Consider the following 16,608-nt stretch of genomic DNA (forward strand, 5'->3'; position numbering starts at 1 on the left):
GTTCAAAGAAATTTTGGTCCTTTATGTATCTTGGGAAGAATGTGTAGATGACACGAGTTACATCTAGAGACAATACATCGTTGAGCTTTTTTACATGAATTCCATTGTTGCCGGTGACTGAGTTCATTCCGCTCACTGTTTGCGTGGTTAATCCGTTCGTTCTTCGTCGCACTGAGCTGCTAAGTTTAGATGTAGATAGGAAGGCATCGATCTGTAGTGGGATACGAGCGAGCTGAGGCAAGAGTTCAGTGGGACACGCTAACTATTTGATTGCTCCCAAGTGCAGCGTCGCTTTCATTCTGCTGCTTTTCTCCAAAGAAAACAAGAAAAGAAAAAAAAAGGATGAAATGATCGTATGGCATTGATGACCTTGAGTCCCCACCTGAACAAGCCTTTTCAGTTGACGGCACACTGGGCTATTTGCTTGTTGATGATGGTGATGATGGTGATGATGATGATGAAATAATGACACACAAGATCCAGTCCCCGACCGAAGATCCGGCCGGGAATCGTGCCCGATCCCACTGCATGGAAGTCAGACGCTCTGACAACTTTTTTTTCCCTTTTGATCGTCATTGTTCTCGTAGTTTCGTCTGGGTGGACGTCGCATGACAAACCTTCGTCTATCGTTGAACATTTCATCAGAGGGGGCAGCCGCTGAGCTTCATTGTTTGCGCCAGACAGCTAAGGAGTGCAGACTTTTCCCTAATGACTCTCATCTAAACAATAAGTTTGCTAAGACCTTTCCCTTCGCCTACGAAAAACAATAATTCTTTAATTTTGGCTAATATGCCGTTACCGAAAAAAGTCGTTCACCAAAGGGATGCAAGGTTCACTCCTCCAATAAACATCAGTTGCTCTTTGTGGTATATATACCTCGAGTCTGAAATATGTCATACAAATTTTATAATTAATTATCGTTGCGAATACACTCTTCTATGTGTGATTAACATATTCCCTTTATTTGTTATTAGTTATCGTCGTAAGGATATTCCAGTTCATGTCACAAAACGCAGAGTGCTATACAGTGTTTTAATTTCATTTCCAACGATGTTGCTAGAAAAGGAGAAATTGTAAGTGCGCAGAAGGCAGGATGTAGGCGCGCTGTACTGCGCGGAGAGAGATCAAAATAAACACAGATTATTTTGTATTTGTATCATAGAATTCAAATGGCTCTGAGCACTATAGGACTTAACATCTGAGGTCATCAGTCCCCTAGAACTTAGAACTACTTAAATCTAACTAGCCTAAGGACATCACACACATCAATGCCCGAAGCAGGATTCGAACCTGCGACCGTAGCGGTCGTGCGGTTCCACACTGAAGCGCCTAGAACCGCTCGGCCACTTCGGCCGGCCTATCATAGAATTGTGGGAGGGTCACAGCTGCCACATTTTCATTGACTTGGGAGGTAGCACCCACTGAAATCTCAAACTTTTCGCACGTTATTGATAACTTAAGTTGTCTGAAGCAGACAACTCCTCTCTCCCCCTCCCCCTCTCCCATAAATATGACTCTCACAGTTAAACCTTGAAGTTGTTGAACAGTTTGCGTCTACAAAACGTGATAATGTGTTGGACTTTGACTAGAATATGCGCAAGTGCAAATAAGCTAGTTATGACAGTGGCTGTGGGTGTAAAGTGGAGTGATCATATGGGTAAAGCAGACTGCAGACTTACATTGATTGGAGGGAAACCTGAAAACAACTGTTCACGAAAGAATGAATGTTCACGCTGCAAGTGATTATATATTGGGGCACCTGTAGCTCACTTAGTGGATTCATTGCTCGTGAATGGAAGGAGTGGTAGTCCAAGGAGTAGTAACCTACTACACTTCCGTACAACGTGTCAGCGTACTGCTGTAGTGCACAGAGCTCAAACCGGGCTAGACTAACACGGTCACAGGCTCATTTAAGTCGAAGGAAACTGTTACATCAACGCTGATAAATCTAAAGCAACTCAAGCTCAAATATAGAATCCTTATATATCACGAAAGTCTTTTTTACGAAATTAAAAAAATTGGTTTTCAGAACAGAATAAAGGAGTGTGTTCCAGCTGAATACGCTCCCTTAGGTACCGAAGACGCGATTGGACTAATCATAGCATACACAGTTATTCTTGTGTTCATAAAAATAACTGGATGAAGTGTTCGTATATGCAGCCAACGTGAAAAGTTTTCAGTTTGACAATGAAAGTCATTGTTTTTAGTCATAAATGCACATGTTTTTCATCGTAGGCATCTTTTAAATCGATGTACGTTGTATACCGTATTTCCAATTAGTAGAATCCCAGAGGTACAGTTCGAAGAGAGTAAGAACTCAGGGTCTGAGCTGTGAGAGAGGAGAGAAGGGATGGGGGTCTAACTTTCGCGGTGAATGACAGAATATTAGTATGGTTCATAGTACACTTATTACCAGTCAAGATCTGTTAAATGTTTTGGCTTTCTTCAAACTGATACGTCTCTGTTTTCAGAGATAGGATGTGAGTTCAGTTGAAAGAGATTTTTATTTTTGTGGGACTGCCTGTAGCTCGTTACACCTTTGCTGAAAGGTTTCCAAAATCCCCCTTAGCGCCCCCCCCCCCCCCCTGCCCAAATTGTCTCCTTGGAATTATAAAGCTTTTGCAGCCAGAGTGCAGATGACACAAGGGTTTTAATCAGTGGGAAGACAGCAGAAATGTTGCACACAACGTTATCCGAGACATTAACTGGTGTTGTGAACTGCTTCAGTCAAATAAGCTGACAATAAATAAAAGTTAAACAATTGCGTTAAATTTTCATGTCAAAAGAAACAGTGAAAAGTGCACAAAAATGCAGATATCAGACACAGATATTGCAAGTGTTGCTTATACAAAATTTCTGGGAATCTGGCTCTTGATAACTAGATGGGATGTTCACATTGACAGCATATTTAAGAGACTAAGTACCATGTGCTATTTAACGAGAGTACTTGAAAACTGTTGTCATAAGGACTGTATAATGACTTTTTATTATGCTAATCTACATTCTATTCAGAAGCATGGTATCACTTTCTGGATTAACTCGCCATTCTGCCTAAAACTCATCAGGATACAAAAAAGGATGGTGAGAATCATGGTTGGAATAAAAAGGAACAAGCCCTGCAGATGATTGTTTAAAAGGATGAGGATTCTTCCTCTTCCATGTATTTGCACCTTGAAAGTGCAATATTTATTAATAAATATGCAATAAAAATGATTGTCTTCTGCTCAAAAATGAAAATCTGCAACGTAATACAAGGCAGAAAACTGACTTTCACACACTCCAATTTGTGCCAGAAAGGATTGTAAAATTATTTACAATAAGTTTCCAAATGAATTTAAAGTAATAAATGACCTAACAAAATTGAAGCAGTATTAAAAGAATATATATATTAATGCATTGCTTAAATAATCTGGAAGAGTTCTTCCAACATCTTTGAGAGCCTAAGTAAGTTAATGTTACGTGTATAAGCGCATTCTTTATCACTTACAAAAATATTGTGTAAATATGACTGTCCACTTGTCACATCTAAAAACTGTGATTGTTAATATTAGTTTGTTCATATTTTTGGTTGTAATTTTCTAGATAAAGTGGTTTAATTATAAGTTAGGGCTGAAAAAATATACTCATTAATACATAAAAAACATCATGTAAACATGAAGATATATTTGCACTGACTTGACAAATATCTGATGTGCTGTACTGTATATGTATTATTTACTGGACCAGATAAATGCAAATAAAAATAACAATGTCTTCAGATGTGAGACTAGATGGAGATCTGGTGAATAGCAAATTGTAGGCAACAATTAGTATTTGAGATCAGCGAGTTTACGCACTGACACATTGTTGCAGACAAGCAGCAGGAGTTGGACTTGCCATCTCTGCGGGTGGAAGATTCTGAGCAGCGCACTGCCAAGAAGAAGGAGCGCCCGCGCCCTGGCGCGGGCGCCACCATGTCACAGATCTCTGGGGTAAAGCGGCCCCTATGCCACACCAACTCCTTCACTGGTGAGAAGCTGCCCAAGCATGGCGTTGAGACGCCCTACGAGGAAGAGCTCGGCACGGTACGTCTGACCTATGTTGTAATCAGTAAATGTGGCAACTCGGTGTATAGTTCAGCCATTGAGCAGTCAACAGACACGTGAAGTAAACTGAGAACATAGCTGAACTTCCAAACAACACTCAAAAATTCGCCTGTACTCTGAGTAGTCACTTTTTCTCCTTGTATTGTTAACATTAAAACCTATCAGTATTGTATATAAGTTAAGGTATGATATTTTACCCTCCTGCTTGTCAAGTCACCTTGAACATTAATGCAGTCATATAATAATGTTTCACGGACACGACCTTTCACTGTAAGCTTAGGACCCACTGAAATGGGTGATAAAGCAGCCTGGCCATGATGCAGCATTCGGTGTGCTTTATAGTCGAAAGCAGACAGTCTACTTTATAGGATTTCTTGGTGTTCTCCATATGGAAACATGTTGTGCAGTAGTAACAATGTAACTGCCACAGCCACAGATGGTGCTGGACTGTGGGTACATTTTGTTTCAATTCATTGTTGGGATTGGTTGAAGTGTCAACACATACATTGTATGTGTGAAAGTCACTTGCACAAAAGCATTAATTCATATTTAATACTATAACTATTTAATGCATAATTTTAGATTGAGTATTCTGCAATAAATAGTATTTCTGGGATGCTACAGTACTTTCAAACTCTACTCACTCTTGGCATATCCCTCTCTCCATCCATCCAACCTTTCCCCATTTACAAATCACATAGTTAACTAATGATCTGCAAATATGCATTGTCAGGCATAGTGACCATGTTGAACTCAAAATTTAAAATTATATTAGATGCACTGTTTAGTGATTGGAACTGCTTTATGCATTTTAATTATACATCATTTTCAAAGGATAGTATCAAAAATGGCTCTGAGCACTATGGGACTCAACTTCTAAGGCCATTAGTCCCCTAGAACTTAGAACTAGTTAAACCTAACTAACCTAAGGACATCACACACATCCGTGCCCAAGGCAGTATTCGAACCTGCAACCGTAGCGGTCTCGCGGTTCCAGACTGCAGTGCCTAGAACCGCACGGCCACTTCGGCCGGCAAGGATAGTATCATTTGTGAACAAATGGTTACTCTGAACCCACAGTAAAACTGAACTATCTGGGGGGAACTCTTACCACATATAAAAGCATTCATATGAAAAACACTGTATATGCTGAACATAAGAGTACGTAGCACTTAATCATCTATTGTGGAGAACTGACAAGTGCAAAATAACTCGTTCTAATGCATGTGGTTTTCAGTGAAGTCAGCTGCAATAGCACGCTAGGGTAGCAATATGTCTACCATTTACATCTTGTGATTTTACAGACTTGTATTATAAATTACATAAAGATTAAAAACAAAATGAGAGTAAAATTAGTGGATTGTTATTTTACATTTGTTCAAATGATTAATTTTGTTGTTAAATGCATATGTGCAAACTTAACAGCAAGATAGATAGCATTGCTTGTGAAAATGTTTCAGCCTGTATGTAAGATTTACAATTACAGTTGGTCATTACTACATCCTCTATTTGCACTAATTCAAAATACATATACAAACACACATGGTAAGTCTTTAAGGGTAATAAAATAAGTAATGTTGTATTACACTCGTCATATGCCTAACTATGAACAAAATAGTGTAGTCTTTTGGAAAAACTAGATGGCATTGCTTGTGAAAAAATAACTATAGCTTAGCTGTGTTATGAAAGTCACTAAGGTATACGGTCTGTTCATGATGTATCATTACGATATTACTTACAATGCATTAAATGTAGCAGCTTGCCAGATGGCGACTGCATCTTCATTATTGCTTATAAGAGTTTTCCTCTATTTAATTCACATTACGTAACATTTATTGAATACAGGCACTTCTATCTTGTGTAAATTTCCCTAGCGTCAGCACTATATCCATAGAAATTGTCTACATTACAACTGTTATTTGTAATATAGCCTTTACTAGAAAGTGGAAAACTTGTTCTATATTCTATACTTCATGCACACATCATACATTGTTCTAGGAAGCCAGACTTTAGTTGTATAGCTTACTTTAAATCTTATAATAGCAGTGATGATTTTTATAATATAATTAATACTGTGATGCCACTATGAGGCGCAAGCATTATTTTTAGTTGCAATGAAATTTTTAAAGAAAACTTGTATTTACTTCTCAAACTTGCACCTCTACTAACATCTACTTCACACTTCTTAACTACACCCTTCCCCCCTGTCCGCCGCTCGTGGTCTCGCGGTAGCGTTCTCGCTTCCCGAGCACGGGGTCCCGGGTTCGATTCCCGGCGGGGTCAGGGATTTTCACCTGCCTCGAGATGACTGGGTGTTTGTGTTGTCCTCATCATTTCATCATCATCCAGGAAAGTGGCGAAATTGGACTGAGCAAAGATTGGATAATTGTACGGGCGCTGATAACCACGCAGTTGAGCGCCCCACAAACCAAACATCATCATCACCCTTCCCCCCTCCACCAAAATTAGCAACCCCTTTCTCTTATTGACTGTAAGACTGTAATAGTCCTTTTTAAGGCTGTAATTATGGGCTTATATACTGAACATGGTGGTAGAAATGGCTGTTTCTTAAGCGACTATAAACACAACTGATTTTGCTTGGAACATCCTTTACATCAGGAATAATTTTGTCTTAGTTATAATATTTCTACTTAAACTGTCTTCCTTCCCTCTTCCCCCAATGCTCCATCTCTTTTTTTCCTCTCCTCTCCCCTCACAATAATCTATTAAATTTCTCACTAGTTATTCTTCCATGATGTAAATCTACATGTGTATATTATGGCATGTATGCAATGTTTATTCTTACATACAGCCATTATTTTAAAACGTGTAATTGGGTTATGGTCAATCCTGATTGGTAAATTTCTACATTTAACGTGTGGTAAATAATATCATGATGATATATCATTAAATAACTGTATACCATATTAACTAACACAATTCATTTAAGCTATTATTATTTTCTCATGAGCAATGTCTGTAACAGATGACTAAGTAGTATGTACCCATACTTTTATATGTGGTAAGACTTCTCCAGAGATGTAACCATTTCTTCACTAATTATACTATGTCTTTGTTTTCCATTTAGCCTTTGAAAGTGATGTATAATCGAAATATGTAAGACACTTCAAATCAATAAACAGTGTGGCTAGGAAAATTTGCAATTTTGAGTCACATACTTAAACTGCAAGGCCACTCTGGTAATAATAAATTGGAAGAGCTACATACGCTTCTGAAAACACTCCATGATAGTATGCATGAATTACTTTTCAAATCCTTGTTGCAATTTTTTTTTATCCTTGCAGAAAAGAATAATCAAATATATTTCTTTAAAGAGGTTACACATGGATACTTCAAAGGGAGGGACAGCAAGTTTGGTACTACCGTCTGTGAAATGTTTTGTTTCTGTTTGCAACATAAATTCAATTAATGCTGTTTAGTTTCATCACGGTATGTTTCAAATCTGGGACCAAAAAATTTTTCATTGTTTGTATTTCTCTTACAGCTGCTTGCAGAAATTGACACATGGGGCATTGATATATTCAAAATAGGAGAGCTATCCAATGGCAGACCTCTGACTTGCGTTGCTTACACAGCTTTCCAGGTTAGTAAGTCACAATTTCTCATTTAAACAATGCATCTTTATGAAGAAATGTCGTTCAAGTAGTGCGAAGCAGGAATTTATGATAAAGAGATAATAACTGTTACTTTATGAAGTGAAGTGTATAGCAGTTTGATTATCATTTGTTACAATGGTCTGTGTCTGAAACTAGTAACAGCAGGCAAGGCAAAAATGCTGTTGGTGTTAACTCATTTTAGCAATTTTTATGTAACAAATTGACTTGGCCTTTCAACTATTTACCTTCTCTGTTTCAGAATCGTGATCTGCTGAAGACCTTCATGATCCCTCCAAAGACATTTATTACATTCATGATGACGCTGGAGGACCATTATGTCAAAGATAATCCATTTCACAACAGTCTGCATGCAGCAGATGTTACACAATCTACTAATGTTCTTCTCAATTCTCCTGCACTTGAGTCAGTTTTTACACCACTGGAAATCATGGCTGCATTGTTTGCAGCCACAATACATGATGTTGATCACCCTGGACTCACCAACCAATTCCTTATAAATTCAAGTAAGCATTGAGAAAAGTTTTTTTTTATTTATTTATTTTTAATGGGAAACCTGTAATTAATTCATTGGGTTTCTTAAAAAATAAAAATAAAAGTAAAAGGAAGTGTAAAACAATAGCCAATTCAAAGGATGGTTTGACTATCACAAAGCTTTACTTTAAATATAACTGATCACACAGCATACTACAGAAGTTAAGTGATGGGTTAGTATTCCTCTCAACTGAAAGATAATTCTGCTGCACATGTTCGCTTAGCCTTGCGAATTTTCTCGTACATACATCACGTCATTTTAGAGGGGGGGGAAGGAAGGAATTAATTTTGTTGCATGTAGTCCACTTCATTCTGTAGTTTGTATTCATTCTCTTTCCTTAGATGAATGACATGAAAACATCCTGTAATACTCCTGCTGTTATTTACTTTTATAATGTTTGTTTCCTTAATTGAAATATTTGTTTGTTTCCTTAATTGAATTCACATGGATACATTAATATTTCATTTTGCTTGTTTCAGGTTCTGAACTTGCTTTGATGTACAATGATGAATCTGTATTGGAAAATCACCACTTGGCTGTAGCTTTCAAACTCCTCCAAAATGAAGGATGCGATATTTTTGTTAATATGAGCAAAAAGCAACGCCAAACATTAAGAAAAATGGCCATTGACATGGTACTATCAACTGATATGTCAAAACACATGTCTCTCCTTGCTGATCTTAAAACAATGGTGGAGACAAAGAAAGTGGCTGGCTCTGGAGTTTTACTGCTAGACAACTACACTGATCGTATTCAGGTACGTTTCAGTTATTATTGATGTAGTTATTTATTTTACCTATTTCCATAGAAGGTTGCTTATTCCAATTTCCTTCACTCCGTTACATGAAATTACTTACATAAGATTTTATCAGCCATTGAACTAGCTTCATTCGGCATTTGCTACAATTGGTTCCAGGTACTAGAGAACTTAGTTCACTGTGCTGATCTGAGCAATCCTACAAAGCCTCTTCCATTATATCGACGATGGGTTGATCTTTTGATGGAGGAATTCTTTCAGCAAGGGGACAGAGAGCGTGAACAGAACCTAGACATCAGCCCAATGTGTGACAGACACAGTGCCACAATTGAGAAGTCTCAGGTTTGTAGAGATCCTGTCATTAGAATTCATTCTCTCTCTCTCTATCTCTCTCTCTCTCTCTGTCGTCTGTGTGTGTGAACATTCACAATGATGCTAAAATGTACATCTGCTTTCAGGTTGGCTTCATTGACTACATTGTGCACCCCTTGTGGGAAACTTGGGCTGATTTGGTACACCCAGATGCACAAGACATCTTAGATACACTAGAGGAAAACCGAGATTGGTACCAAAGTATGATACCACCGAGTCCACCTCCAGCAGAAGGAGGAAAAACAGAAGGAGAGCAGGAAGGAGAGGAAGATACAGAAGACAGTGGCAGTGAACAGAGTGGGGCGGCTGCACCCAGGCATTCTGGACAACCAGACAGAATTCGCTTTCAGGTGACCCTAGAGGAAGGAGAAGGTGAAGGTGAAGGAGATGAAGCAGCAGCAGCAGGAATGTGACGGAGGTTCCTGGGACTCTGCAAGAAGCTGCACGAGAAGGTGCAGCAGTGGTGGCGGGTCAGACAGTGAACACTGTCACAGTACGCCACACGATCTGTCTGCTCTTGTATCTTTCGTATTCTTCATTTCTTACTCTGGTCTTTTATTTTGTATTACTTGAGAAATGTAAGCATCTGAAAATGTTTTGAGCCTTCTGGAGGCTGATATGAAGAGAAGCTACCAGCAAATAAGAAAATGTTGTAATGAATGTACAAGGTTACCATCTGAATTTTGTCAATGTGTATGGCATGTGTAGAGCAAAGTACTAGCTAATTTGAGGATAGCTGTTTCTCTAGCATTGTTATCCCACTGTACAATAGCAGCTGTACTTATGCAGAAACATGTATTGTTGGAGAGGAGTGAGAAGACTGCTTTATAAGCAGGAAACTAAGAATTGGTAAAGCGGTGAATTCAAAATTCTGGTACCAAAAGTAGGAGAATAGTCATATACTGTATCTTTGTTTCCTTGTATTTTAAAATACTGTTGCAAATATAGAGAGATATTATAATTTATTAAGTGTGTAAGCCAGTAAAGAATAAAACTTACTGTAAGTGAAGTAAAATAACCACAAATGCAGTGGAGTAGGCAGCTAGACTGCAGATAATTTCAACAAATAAGTATTTGCCAACCATTGGGTTCTGTCCTGATCTCTGATTATTCAGTACAGTTTAAGTGTGATTCTCAATGCAGTCAACAAAACATATCTCTTTTTTAATCTTGCCATTTATGTCAGGGACTACCTGAAACCTACTGCTTACTTGGCCCTGTGATGGAAATGGAAATAGTGTGTTTTCAACATTTTCTGTAAATGTTGGGGGATGAGGGGGTGAATGCGAGAGTGAGAAAGGGTAAACAAAAAAGAAGAGGGAGAGGAGAAGATACAAAACATAAATTACATAGTATTTGTTTTGTAGCTGCTGTGATAAATTGTATTTGACATTGTCACAGCAACTGTCTTTTCAGTTGTGAATGTGACACTTCATAAATGAAACTAATTTTTATATCTGTATATCTTTTGTGTTGTTTTATAATGTTTTCTCATATCACTTGAAGTAAAATTAAGATTTATTTCAAACTGTCCACATGCTGAGACTTCACTACAATAAGGAAGACAGTCTAGCTGGCATTGTTGTCACTGTGTGAAAGACAAAGAAGGCTCTGGCAGGTTCAGTGCTTCTTTCAGTATGGTCAGAGTACAACTGTTTGTTTCACAAATATGCTGAAATCTAATAAATGAGAATACTTATTTGTTGAAAGTGTATGTGTTTAACAGTACACACAAAACAACTGTATCATTTTCAGAGGTCTGATAATTTTTTTCAGTCACCACATTAAATACAAAAAGTGAATAAGAACTTCAGCTAACCCATCAGTATTGTATTGTCATTTCTCTCAGCTTTCGTCATCTCTCACTTGTTGTCCTACCTGTACACTTTTTGTGGAAAATTGGAATACAGCCCTTTGTCCCTCATACTTCTTAATTTCAACTAAAAGGTGTTATTTAGCATATTTTGCTATTGAAGGGATATGTGATGTGCATACTACATAAAATCTCCAACAAACTTTCAGCTATAGGATTAAAAATTATTTATCATTATTCTACTGCTATGCTTTTTTAGCCAGATTTGTGTAAACAATAGCAGACTAAAGCATACTAGGTTGAACATTATCATCATACATAGTTTGCTCTTATCTGATGATTATGTTGTCATTACTTTCCTTGTGAGAGACTCCTTACCCCTACTCAGTTTCCAATTCCTGTTTCCTTTAACTACTTCACATATACTTTGCCATTTCCTTAATATACCTTGGTGCCAGTAAGACAAATTTTCCGCTAAACAAAATACAACTTAATATATGGAAAGACTAAAATGTAAAACTTGTAATGTTTAATATGAAAAAATTAAATTATGGAATTAAAATTAAGTGTTGGTATTTGCCTTCAGAGCATTATCGACACCCACTTTCTTCACGTGATGTCATGGATACTGGGCCATTTGGAATTAATTCAATAAATCTGAAAATGAAAACTGTGGTATCACAGAAAGTACTGAAAGTTTGTGAATATTGAGTATATCTAATTTACAGAAAATCTTGTCAGTCAGTCTGTCTCTCACATTCTTTTAAAGAAATGGAACAGTCTGAAAGCTGGGTTTCTTTCTATAAAGGCAATCAGTAATGCAGAGAACTGATACATTTCATACAAGAATTTATACGTCTATTCCCAGTATCTTGCAGATGGTGGTTAACCACTGATTACAAAAGTATGATCGGTGTGAAAGTATTTAAAAATGAGAGCACTTTCCCAAAATGCCCCCTGCCCCCTGCCCCCTCTCTCTCTCTCTCTCTCTCTCTCTCTCTCTCTCTCTCTCTCTCTCTCTCTCTCTCTCTCTCTCTCTCTCTCTTATACGTGTGTGTGTGGTATGTTTGTCAGACTGCAGGAACGCTGGACGTTACTAGGCAGTGATCTAAAATACTGAGGAACTCTTTCACAAAACTTAGGACATGGGGAAAAGCAGGGTTTCATGAAAAATCTATAGAAAATATTATTGTGTGTGTATGTTTGCAAAAAGCAGTAATGTGTAATGTTAATTGTAAGTGTAGGCACTGGTGCTTCACTTTCATCTTCACCAACATTATTATGTGTGTGACTATTCATAAACATCTGTATGGTTATTTATTGTAATTACTTTGTTGTTATTAAATTGTTATATTCTGTTTGTAATATATATTATCTGCTTGTGTTTCACTTTCTGTAATGGCACATAAGTTTGTAACACTATTGTACAAAACTAAAGATAACTTTATTGCCGAAATTAATAAACAGAGATTGTGTATGTTGTATTTAGATCTGTGTATAGAAGAAGAGAAACACACTTTCCCAGGATTAAAATGCTGGTTTCTTGTAGGAGAACATTTTGCTCACATTTTTGTGTGTGTTTCTTCATTTCGTCTATGTGCAAATGTAAATGTTTACATATCTGGAACAATTTCAGATCTGGATGCTTTATTACAGTTTGCTCATGATATGTATTGTCATCATTAAGTAAATTGTGAGTGTCTACAGTACATTATCGCAGAATTAATATATACTGAAAATAAGTAAACATTTTTGTTTCTTTCTGTGCATTCTCACTGACTGAATACAAGCTTTTAAACTCTAATAATTTCTTACATAAAATATTTATTGCTCCAGGACATATCGATGTTAAATGTGTATAAACACCATACATTTGTGTTGAGATATTCAAGAGTTAGGTCAACATATACCAAAGTCTTTTTTAATAATGAATAGAAGTGTGTAGAAGAACCAGAAATGTCATAATTCACATATAAATTCAAAAGAAATGGAACTTATAACTTTATTGTAGAATGACAATATCTGTATAGCATTAGTTCATAATATTGTGTTTCATCTATAGTCTTACTGCAGCTGTTTTTCTGTTAGATACACAGAAGCTAGTCATTGGAACTAATGTGTTTGTGTGGCAGGATAGACATTTTTATATGTACAGAATGAGAAAGCTACTGAAATAAACATGAAATTAATTTAGAAACTGATTTCATGGATGGTGATGTATTATTATTTCAAAAGCATGGCAAATAACCACAAAAATGCAAGAAATGAATAACAGTAGTTTTCCTTCTAGAAACCAGCTTAAACAGTTAGTGTGTTGATATAACCATTTATTGTGTATCTGTGCAACTTTGTTAAAATCATTTTTGTTGACAATTTGTTTTAGATGACTAGCATTGAAATTTTGCTAATATTTGAATCGGGGAGTATGTAATTCAAATGGTTGATATGCCATAATTTTCAATGTGTCTCTCTCCATGTAACTTGCTTTTTATTGATACATTATTTACTCATATGATATTTATCACACATTACAAATGTACCTCAAATTCATGTAATTGTGTGATAACGTGTAGATGGCAATGTTGATGTTACTGGAGGAACCCTAGTCGTTATCAAGTAGTGTAGATTCACAAATCTCCCAGAACAGTATTATGTTGCCAAAATATTAGCTGCGTATGTGTTACCACTGTTCCAATAGTTAACTGCACTGGTGTTTTGTGACTTTTCATGATTTATTCATGTTTTATTTTTCAAAAATCTATTTCTCGATATTAAATATTCAGCTGGCAACAATGTTATATATGCACAATATAATCATCATGCATATGCAGATGCCTTTCAAAGCACAAATTTTTCATTACCATATAAGTATTATGTTCAGATGTGTATGAGCATGTGGAATCCATATGCAACATTGCCATTTCATGTAACAGTATGCAGTTCTGAGTTCTTATACTACTATCAAAGACCACATAATTTCAAGCAGTTTTGTGATACAAAATTGCCCTAATTTTTGTTTATTCTTTTCTTTTAAACTGAATTTCAGACATTGTAGCATTTGAGTATAAAAGCACTGCACCAGTGCAGCCTGAGACAAATAATAAGTGCTGATGAAATTACATTTGTATTGTATTATATGTATTTATATATAAATATATATATATATATGTGTGCGTGTATATGTCTATTAAAGGCGTAAGTGAAATACTACTGGGCTTATATACCTGGCAGGCAGGAAACAGATGTTGCAGTCACAGAGAAATCTGTTTCATAATGTGCTATAAAAATTTCAGATATTAATTTCAGCATTTATTATTTAGTATTCAGATAGGGTATAACCATTTGACTGCTATATCAGAATGTTCTCTTTTAGCTCATATATTTTTGTAATAAGTGACTAATTTATGCTGCAATACAGTGAATATTGTGTTAATCCTATGTCATAAGGAACAGTATATAACTACATACACATGTACACAAATGCTCTTATAGTGCTGCTACTGAAACTGTCATGACTATAAAATTACAACCCACTCTTAAAGTATTTCAGTTAGAATTTGTTGAACATGTGTGCATTAGATTAATCAAGTGTTCTGCAATACTCTCATGTGAGTGCATTGGTGTATCATCCGCATTGAACACTATTACAGAAATTATGTTTGCTTTAGCTCAAGGGAGAACTGCAGCATTTCAGTCATCACTTAGGTAGCAACAGAACTTAATCCAAATGAATAAACTTATGTTTTTGCTAATATCACTACAAAATAGTTATTACTTTGTCCAAAGTGAAATGCTCTGTGTCTACCACATCCATTATCTGGCATTGGCTACTACAGAATTATTATTTCCAGTAATGCTAATAATCTCAAGAACATGAATGTGAAAACTAAAATACCATTACAAAATTACTTAAGCATGGAGGAAAGTAGAAATAGTTTTAATGTTTTAACTCTCAACGTAATATTTAAAATTAATAGAATCAGTTGTTGGTGCCTCTCTTTACTGACTTTTCTTGTGAGGTATTTTAAAACCCCTAGCTAACAGCATTTTCATCTTTTAAAATATATTTCTGAAGTCACCTTACAGTAAAGCTTCCAGTTCATATTTATAATTTATGGGCCACAATAGTTATTACTGATTGACTGCTCTCTTTGCATAAAGTATTATAGCTGCAACCCCTGCTTTATTTCTTTTCTGCCATAAGAGACAAGAATGGAAAAAAGTTTCTCATAAAATAAGAGAAGTAAAATCGTAACACTATCCATAAGAACCTATAACATTCTCGGAGGCACGTTATGACATAGTTAGTTTTCAGATAAAACATCTTGCAGATCATAGGTCAGTCATTAACTGTACCAACTCCCTCAGTCACTGGTGTGTGTGCATGTGTGTATAGATGTACACTGTTCCAAGCTGCATCAACTGTGAAAGATATATCTTACCTCTGATAAACTAAGCAATGTACAAAATAAGAGATTTTCCTTGTTTGTACCAAAAGAGATTTCAGTTTATGTAGCTCACTTCCTCTGTCAGATTGCAAATATGTAAAAGAAAATGTTTAGCTATAGTTGTTCAAATTTCACTGTGTAAAATAGGAAGTAAATGGTGTTAATAGTTTTGCTTTATAAAAGAATACCATCCAATGCTCTGTCTGAACCATGTGAAAAATAAAACTTTATATAAATGGTAACATATATGAGACTATGAAATAAAAGCTAATGTCTGTTGGAAAGAGCTGTACACCTGGCTTAAAAATATTTAGTTTGTGTCAGAGGAATACATTATGAAATAGTGGCATTAATTTGCCTCATGTGATTGTCATTAACCAACCTTCTTCCTATTGTATGTGAAACAATAAAATTGAAATGTATGCTGGTTTTGGTTTCTGTTGTAAAACTTCAATGTGTCACTGTTGGTATGAATACCTCACCTTATGTGCAGCCCAGATCAGTCAATAAATCAGAATTGAAGCTTGTATATTTGTTCCTTTATTTCATGTACCTATTTACTCTATCGCCCTTTTATTCCTTTTTTTACGTGTGAGAAAATTGGGAAGGTTTGGAAAACAGCACTTTGATTGTAAGTTTTGCATAACAAATCTTTTTTGTTTTGTTTCGGCCAAGCCATTAATTAAGTCTTCCCAGAAATAACAGCTTAGGTTTCCAGAATATTATCGTAGTGTCAGGTGGTAGAATATAGCATCCAGTTTAACTTCATAATGATTTTTGAAATACAGTTCTGTATTGAAACTGGATGGAGTGATCTCTGCTGCATAAGCACAGTCAGAACTCATTCTTAGCAAATGTATCACTCTGCAAGCCTGAGCAATAATCATTATTTTGTATATGTGATTTGAAACAAGTTTATAGTTGTGTGTCCTATACAATATCATGACATGATTAAGTGTCATC

At 36.1% G+C, this 16,608-nt stretch overlaps 1 protein-coding gene across 2 annotated transcripts in view; it reads left to right on the plus strand.

Moving 5' to 3' along the window:
* LOC126185109 (cAMP-specific 3',5'-cyclic phosphodiesterase-like) overlaps positions 1-16,174 on the plus strand; it is a 954,034-nt gene extending 937,860 nt beyond the window's left edge. For both annotated transcript variants that reach the window (XM_049927917.1, XM_049927918.1), the window contains 6 exons: positions 3,853-4,064; positions 7,591-7,689; positions 7,962-8,226; positions 8,735-9,012; positions 9,172-9,354; positions 9,471-16,174. In XM_049927917.1, coding sequence (XP_049783874.1) covers positions 3,853-4,064; positions 7,591-7,689; positions 7,962-8,226; positions 8,735-9,012; positions 9,172-9,354; positions 9,471-9,797 — 1,364 coding nt within the window. In that variant the 3' untranslated portion in view covers positions 9,798-16,174. The remainder of the gene's footprint in view (positions 1-3,852; positions 4,065-7,590; positions 7,690-7,961; positions 8,227-8,734; positions 9,013-9,171; positions 9,355-9,470) is intronic.
* The last annotated feature ends 434 nt before the right edge of the window (positions 16,175-16,608 follow it).

This window comes from Schistocerca cancellata, chromosome 4 (assembly GCF_023864275.1).
Source record: "Schistocerca cancellata isolate TAMUIC-IGC-003103 chromosome 4, iqSchCanc2.1, whole genome shotgun sequence".
Taxonomy (NCBI): Eukaryota; Metazoa; Arthropoda; class Insecta; order Orthoptera; family Acrididae; genus Schistocerca; species Schistocerca cancellata.